This window comes from Myotis lucifugus, unplaced genomic scaffold, assembly GCF_000147115.1.
Source record: "Myotis lucifugus unplaced genomic scaffold, Myoluc2.0 scaffold_1267, whole genome shotgun sequence".
In the NCBI taxonomy this organism is placed as follows: Eukaryota; Metazoa; Chordata; class Mammalia; order Chiroptera; family Vespertilionidae; genus Myotis; species Myotis lucifugus.
In genome coordinates, this window is record NW_005872315.1 from 24,715 (window position 1) to 32,372 (window position 7,658).

The window sequence follows — 7,658 nt, forward strand, 5'->3', positions numbered from 1 at the left end:
TGGGCTGAAAAAAATTGTGAACGTAACCAGTTGAAGTCCTAAACCCAGTACCTCATCATTTCTCCTTACAGTTCGGTTATGTTTCCAGATAGAGTCTGTAAAGAGATACTGCGGTTCAAGTGAGGTCATAAGGGTGGGCCTTAGTCCAGTATATCTGCTGTCCTTATAAGGAGAGGAGGTTAGGACACAGACACTCAGAGGGAGGACCATGGGAGGACACAGAGAGAAGACGGCCATCTGCAAGCCGAGCGGAGAGGCCTCCCAAGGCACCGGGCCTGCTGGCATGTTGATCTCAGTTTTTCCGCCTTCGGAACCCGGAGCAAGTAGTTCCTCACTTGTGTGTCTTGATCTCTGAGTACACAATGTTGGCATCTTCATTTCCCTGGGGCTTCCGGTTGTGGAACCTGACGAAAGCATAGTGGAGCTCCGGCTCACCTTTGGCGGGGGGACCAGCACCACCAGGGGCTGGGGGAACTGTTGGGGGAGCCGCAGAGCTGTCTGTCCAGAACGGGTGCTGATGTGCCTGAGTGGAGAGAAGAGGAAGGTTCCAAGGCTCAGAAGGGTCCGGAAGAGAGCCGCCAAGGGCCAGGCTGAGATTGGGACTGGTGGGAGTTTTATTGTTTACCAGTCCACTTATTTTAAAAGGTATAGTCATGGCTCTGGCCAGTTTGACTTAGTGGATAGGGTCCCCGGTTCGATTCCGGTCAAGGGCACCTACCTTGGTTGCAGACCCCCCACCCCCCCAGCCCGGGGTCCTGATCAGGGCTCGTGCAGGAGGCAACCAATGGATGTGTTTCTCTCACATCGATATTTCTCTCTGTCTCCCTCTCTCTTCTACTCTCCCTAAAAATCAATGGAAAAATATCCTCAGGTGAGGATTAACAACAACAACAAAAATGTTTCATCATTGCCCGGCTGGTGTGGCTCAATGGTTGAGCGTTGACCTATGAACCAGGAGATCATGGTTGGATTCCCAGTCAAGGGATAGGCCCAGGTTGCAGGCTCGATCCCCAGTGTGGGGCGTGCAGGAGGCAGCCGATCAAAGATTCTCTCTCATCATTGATGTTTCTATCTCTCTCTCCCTCTCCTTTCTTCTCTGAAATCAATAAAAATCTATTTTAAAAAAATAAGTTAAATTAAATAAACACTTGTGCAATTCCAGGAAGTGTTGGACATCTAACACTGAAATGTCTTAAAGCCCCTCTGGGGGGCAGCATCCGAAAGGTATAATGTTGAATGGGAGCTACGTCCCATCACTCACCCCGGAGCCTGTGCCTGCGCCTGGATGCATATCCTTGTCCATGCTCTGCATCAGCTGGGCTGCTTTTTCCCTGCAGGTCTTCACTCTACGGAAACAACCCCAGGCATTTCAGCCTTGTTACTTGGGGCATGGAATGGGCAGACCTCCCCTAAACTATATGAAGAGCACATGACTAGGTGGGTGGGTCCCGTCCCCAGGTGCTCCCCGAACCCAAGCGCCAGACATAGAGTAGCTGGGAAGAGACCCCAATCTACTTGGCCCAGTAGATTACAGGTTGTTTCATGCCAGCGCTCGACCTCCCTTCCCTGGCTCCTGGCTTTCCCACCAGCCCGGGGTCCTCCAGCTCAGGTTTTCTGTGATGCCCAGACCTTAAGCCCTTCCCACCCCAGGCCCCGCCCTCTGTCCCTGGAGCTCACTCCCACCTGCAGATGAGACAAAGGCAGAGAGAAAGCAGGGCCAGGGCCAAGATGCCAGCTCCCCCAACCACTCCCAGGACTCCACGGGCCCTGGATTCCGGTTTACCTGTAGGTAGTTTGAGATTTGTGTAAATTCCAACCCCAACCCATAGCGTCCTCCAAACTGGCCATTTCTGTCTCTGCCTGGCCCGTGGGTGGACCCACTCTCCGTCCAGGACTCGGTCACTCGGCACTCTGTCACCGTGCAGACCCTGGACCAGACCCTTCCCCTCCACACCCCCTTCCCCGACCTCAGGACTGAGGCTCTTACACATCAGCCACTCCCATCCAAGCCTTAAAATGCCTCTTTCCCAGCTCCCTCTCTCCGGGGCTGTTATGGCTTGAATTGTGTGCCCCCAAGATTTGTATGTGGCAGTCCTGGCCCTCCGTACCCCCACCCCCACCCCACCATCTCTCAGAATGTGACTTGAGCCCTAACCAGTTTGGCTCAGTGGATAGAGCGTCGGCCTACGGACTGAAGGGTCCCAGGTTCGATTCTGGTCAAGGGCCTGTACCTTGGTTGCAGGCACATCCCCAGCAGGGGGCGTGCAGGAGGCAGCTGATCGATGTTTCTCTCTCATTGATGTTTCTAACTCTCTATCCCTCTCCCTTCCTCTCATAAAAAATCAATAAAATATATTTAATAATAATAATAAAAGAATGTGATCTGACTTGGAGATAGGGTCTTTACAGAAGTGACAGTTACAATGTAGGTCACTAGGGTGGTCCCTAAATCCAACAGGACCAGTGTCCTCATAAAATGTCGGGATTTGCACACAGACACGCACAGGGAGAGCGCCAGGAGAGCATGAAGGCAGAGACTGGAGTGATGCTTGTATAAGCTGAGGAACGCCAAGGATTGCCAGCAACCCCCCCCCAAAAGTTAGGGGAGACCTGCAACACACCCCCAGCCTCAGAAGGACTCCACCCTGCTGACACCTTGACCTTGGACTTCCTGCCTCCAGAACGGTGAGACCACAAGTCTCCCTGACTAAGCCTCCCTGTTGGAGGTATTTGGTGACAGCAGCTGGGAACCTACTGCAGTGTGGGGGCTCCTCCTCTCCCAGGCATCACCCCCTCAACAGGCCCCAGGCAGCAGCAGGACACTGGCTCTCTGGGCCTGATGAACAGGGAAGAAAGTGGCAACTGAGTCTGAGACCAGCGTGGAGCCCCACCCTCCACCAGGAGGCTCGGGGAGCTGTTGGCCCACGGCCCCTGCAGAGCTGGAGGTGACCCTGTAGGAGGCATTGCCATGGTTCCCCAGCCGCCAGCGCAGGGAGGGGGCCGGCTGGGCCCGGGAGGAGCAGCTGCAGCGCAGACCCTGGTCCTCCCAGGAGCAGGAGGGTCCCAGCAGCTGCGGGGAGCGAGGAAAAAGGTCCCGGGATGCAGGTGACCTGCCCCCAAGAGCCCTTCATCCCCTCCTACCCCGCAACTCACAGTGCACAGGGAGGCTTAACAAGACAGGGAGGAGGAGCAAAGCAGGTTCTGAGCTCGGCAAATGCATTTGCCTTCATGCTCCATTTGTATCTCAGGCAGCTCCAGGAGCCCTGGTGCTGAGGGCTGGGAAGGACTCAGGGCTTGTTCCTCCAGCACCAGCTCAGGTGACACCACCCACTCCCAGGACTCAGTCTCTCCTCTTCCCACCTCTTTGCAGAACCCGCTGTCGGTTCTGTTCAGGCAGGAGATGCAGGCCCTGTCCTAGCAATCGCCCCTGTCCAGGCAGCAGCCCCCCACCCCCAGCCCCACCTTCTCTCTGACCCACTCCTCTCTCCCTAAGCCTCTGACCTCAAAAGGCCCCCTTACCTGGCAGCCGCAGGACAGAGGCGCTCTGGGCCCCTAGGACATTCCAGGCCTCGCAGCTGAGTCTGAGGTCAGAGCTGAGCCCCACGCGGAGGCTCAGGGAGCTGTTGGTCCAGGGGCCCTCTGAGCTGGAGGTGACCGCGTGGGAGGCGTTGCTGTGGTTCCCCTCCAGCAGCCCGGCCCCCAGCCGCCAGCGCAGGGAGGGGGCCGGCTGGGCCCTGGAGGAGCAGCTGCAGAACAGATCCTGGTCCTCCCAGGAGCAGGAGGGTCCCAGCAGCTGCGGGGGGTCTGTGGGGAGCAAGGGGAAGGGTCAGCGGTGCCTCTGCCCTCCTAGTTGGTTGGCAGTTAGACCTGAGCAGAGCGAGGACGATGGGCCAGGTATGGAAAACCACCAGGGCAGGAAAACCCCGATGCCCAGCAAAGGGCAAAACTGGGAAGCCAAGGACCTCAGCCCACGGTGACCTTTCTGTTGGGTCCGATCAAATAATGGAATTGATACCCCTCCCCCAGTGACCAGTGACCCCCTGCCCGGGACCCACCAAGCAGTGGACACCATGACCCCAAAAGGACACACTCTGATGAACCTGATGAACATTCTATTGGGATCCTCCCCCCACGCCAGACCTCCAGATAAACACCCTCAAGACAGAGACCCAGCCCTGGCGGGCTTGGCTCAGTGGATAGAGCGTCAGCCTGCAGACGGAAGGGTCCCAGGTTCGATTCCGGCCAAGGGCACATGCCTGGGTTTCGGGCTCGATCCCCAGTGGGGGGCGTGCAGGAGGCAGCCGATCAATGATTCTCTCTCAGCATTGATGTTTCTCTCTCTCTCTTTCCTTCTCCCTTCCTCTCTGAAATCAATATATATATATATATATTTTTTTTTTAAAGATGGGGACCCAGTGTGCTGGGGGGCACACGCAGGCCTTCCCCTCCCCCACTGTTCCCCCACCGACCCACACACACAGGAACATTATCTTTATTCCTCTCTATCTTAAGCGCCAAGGGCCCCTTCTTTTGCCACTGTAGCTTGTTTTCTAAGCCCTCTACTTCTACGGATCACTTCTTCTAACTCTCTGGCTTTCTAAACAAACTTCCATTTATTCTTTGAGTCTTGGCTCTGAATTCTTTCTCAGCCAGAACTCAAGAACTGAGGTTGCTGAACCAAGGTTCGGTCCGACCCCACCAGCCTAACACCTGCTGCCATTCTCAGTGCTGCCAACACCAGGACCCAGGTGTGCTTCCCCTGGGTAACCCAGGACCCCACCATTCACAGTGCACAGAGAGGCTTGGCAAGACAAGGAGGGAGCCCAGCAGGTTCTGAGCTCGGCAGATGAATTCACCTTCCTGTTCCATTTGCATCCCAGGCGGCCCCAGGGTCTGAGGGCTTTTCCCTCCGTGCATGACACCTCCCACTCCCGGGACTCAGTCTCTCCTCTTCCTACCTTCTTGCAGAACCCGCTGTAGGTTCCGCTTGGGCAGGAGATGCAGGCCCTGTCCTAGCAATCACTCCTGTGCCCGCGCAGCTCCCCTCCCCCAGCCCCACCCTCTCTCTGACCCACTCCTTCCTCCGTGGCCTCTGCCCCCAGCAGGTCCTGACCTGGCAGCAGCAGGACAGCGGTGCTCCGGGTCCCGTGCACATTCCGGGCCTCGCAGCTGAGTCTGAGTCCCTCACTGAGCCCTGCTCGGAGGCTCAGGGAGCTGTTGGTCCAGGGCCCCTCTGAGCTGGAGGTGACCACGTGGGAGGCGTTGCCATGGTTCCCCTCCAGCAGCCCCGCCCCCAGCCGCCAGCGCAGGGAGGGGGCCCGCTGGACCCTGCAGGAGCAGCTGCAGTGCAGACCCTGGTCCTCCCAGGAGCACAAGGGTCCCAGCAGCTGCGGGGGGTCTGTGGGGAGCGAGGAGAAGGGTCAGCGGTGCCTCTAATCTCCCCAGAACCCAGCTGTCCTGCCCCCCGGGGTCTCCCCACTCACAGACCACAGAGAGGCTGAGAGAGACGCTTTGGAAGCCCAGCAGGTGCCGAGCTTGGCAGGTGAACTCTCCTTCCTGTGCAGGCACCACGCGAGGCAGCTCCAGGATCGCGGTGCTGGAGAGGGGGGTGGCGTGCAGGCCTGGGGACCCCCGGAACCAGCTCAGCTTGGCAGGGGGGTTGCTGTCAGCCTCACAGAGCAGCCTCAGGGCCTCTCCCTCCAGGATGGAAAGGGATGTGGTTTTCAGAATCTTGAGGGCTGAGAGAGAGAGAGAGAGAGAGAGAGAGAGAGAGAGATGGGGTGGGCAAAGCTGAGATGGGGTGGACAAAGCTGAGGTCTCTCCTCCTTGCTATGTCCACACTAGCTCTGAGGAGAGGACCAACACCCCCTGGCCTCAGCCCTTCCGAAGGGGCCCAAAGTCGCCCAGGCTGCCTCGCAGCTGGAGGACAGGGGACATGGAATATGAAAAACAAACGCAGGCATGGGCCAAAGAGGAGGTAACAGAAGCAGGAGGAGGTAAAACTTCAGAGAGGAGGGTGAAGCAAGAGGGACGCAAGCTTCCTTTTTATTTGGGCACAGAAAGCTGTGGGTGAGCAAGAGATTTAGAGAGTTGAGGTGTGGGGAGGAGCCTTCCGTCTGCCCTCAGTAGCTGGCCTCCCCTATATATCCCACGTAGCTCTGAACTCACCTAGACCCTGTGTCCCTCCCAGCCCTGAGGACAGAGGCCCCTTCCTACCTGTGCTGTTCCCTTGAAAGACGTGGATGGCCATGTTCTGTGGAGCATCTGGGACAGAAGGACACCCATGGGTGGGCACTGGGCCTTTCCCCAGCAGCCATGGAACCAGGAGAGGGGGTTCCCTTCCTGGTGGACTATCAGGACCCTGATTTTAAGCCCTGGCCCAGCTCTGTCCTGGCCACAAACCCTTAGGGACCCGGGAGTCCTGCCCCAGAACTCACAGGCCACATTGAGCCGGATGGTTCTCTCCACACTCACACCAGTGGCAGGAAAATACACCTGACAGGTGAGGTTGGTGCCGTGGTCCTGGGGCCGAGGGGTGAGGGTGAGCACGGAGGAGAGATGATGAGACCTGGGGTCCAGGGAGGTGTAAGCAGCTGATGTCCAGGAGAAGATGGGGGGCGTGCCCTCCTCACAGGCCCAGGGCACATAGCAGTTCAGTTTCTTGGGGCGGCCGGACTCCAGGGGCCCTGGGATCTGGATGTCAGGTTTGTCGGTCAGGGCTGGAGTGAAGAGAGAGGTGGTGAGACCCCTCGGCATGTCAGCCTGCCCCAGGGTTTTGTCATGACTGTCCCCACCCCAACCCCAGGGGCCTTCATTTTTCCATTTCTGGTACCTGACACCTGGGGGTCTTCCTTTGGGCCCCTACCATACCTGTCACTTTCAGAGTGAAAAATGTATCTCTGTATGTATGTTCATAGCGTCCATATTTTAAATAAAAGAAGTACGTCCCACTGTCCCTCTTGTTGACATCTCTGATGGTCAGGGAGCAGTCACTGGACTTGGGGTCCACGGGGAGCAAGAACCGGCCCTGGATCGTCTCCTGTAGCTCCTCTTTTGGATTGTCTGTGGCAACTAGAAGACCACGCCTTTTATTCCCTTCTTTCTTGAACCAATACAGGTAGGGGGGTCCACTGATACTCCAGGAGTCTGAAAACTTGCATGGCACAAAGACACACAGACTCTCCTGCACACTCACAGACTCCTGTGGTTCCAGCCAGTAGCTTGAATCCTTAGCCAGGGCTCCTAGGGAGAGAGAAAAACTCAGCCTGGAGCTCCAGGGCCTCCCCCGGGTGGGCTGCCTTCTCCCCTCGGCCCACTCACCTCCCCGCAGCACAGGCAGCAGCAGCAACAGCAGCCTCAGCAACATCTCTTCCTCATGCCCTGGCACAGTCTGTCTACTCGGTCCGGGTCCCTCTGCGAGAGAGTGGAAAGATGCAGATGAGGGAGGGCAGAGAAAGCTTCAACAGGAAACCTGTGGTGAGAACCAAAGATCACAAGCCCAGAAGAGGGAACCTCAGATTCAGAGAGTCCGCTATGATTGACTCTTTGAGATCGTCCTGCCCCGTTTCTACCTGTGGCAAATGAACCCTGAGGCTCAGAGGAAGCGAGAGGCTTGTCCAAGTAAGATAGCAAGGGTGGATGAGAGCCCCCGTGTCCTG

The 7,658-nt window shown here is 57.3% G+C and overlaps 1 protein-coding gene across 1 annotated transcript; it reads right to left on the reverse strand.

Moving 5' to 3' along the window:
* Nucleotides 1–331: 331 nt before the first annotated feature.
* Nucleotides 332–7,366, reverse strand: LOC102426587 (sialic acid-binding Ig-like lectin 6). Its single transcript, XM_023748318.1, has 7 exons — nucleotides 7,321–7,366; nucleotides 6,871–7,242; nucleotides 6,438–6,719; nucleotides 5,484–5,738; nucleotides 1,684–1,783; nucleotides 1,262–1,346; nucleotides 332–523 (listed from the first exon to the last, which is right to left on the reverse strand). The coding sequence occupies exons 1-7, from the start codon at nucleotides 7,364–7,366 to the stop codon at nucleotides 332–334; spliced, it is 1,332 nt and encodes a 443-aa protein (XP_023604086.1).
* Nucleotides 7,367–7,658: the final 292 nt, after the last annotated feature.

Bases quoted from the DNA above. Each gene is read 5' to 3' on its own strand.
- LOC102426587 (XM_023748318.1), bottom strand. From the start codon at position 7,366: ATGTTGCTGAGGCTGCTGTTGCTGCTGCTGCCTGTGCTGCGGGGAG. The intron at 6,720-6,870 runs GTATGGTAGGGG...TCTTCACTCCAG, and splicing joins TTTCACTCTGAAAGTGACAG to CCCTGACCGACAAACCTGAC. The intron at 524-1,261 runs GTGAGTGATGGG...CTCTCCACTCAG, and splicing joins GCGCAGGCACAGGCTCCGGG to GCACATCAGCACCCGTTCTG.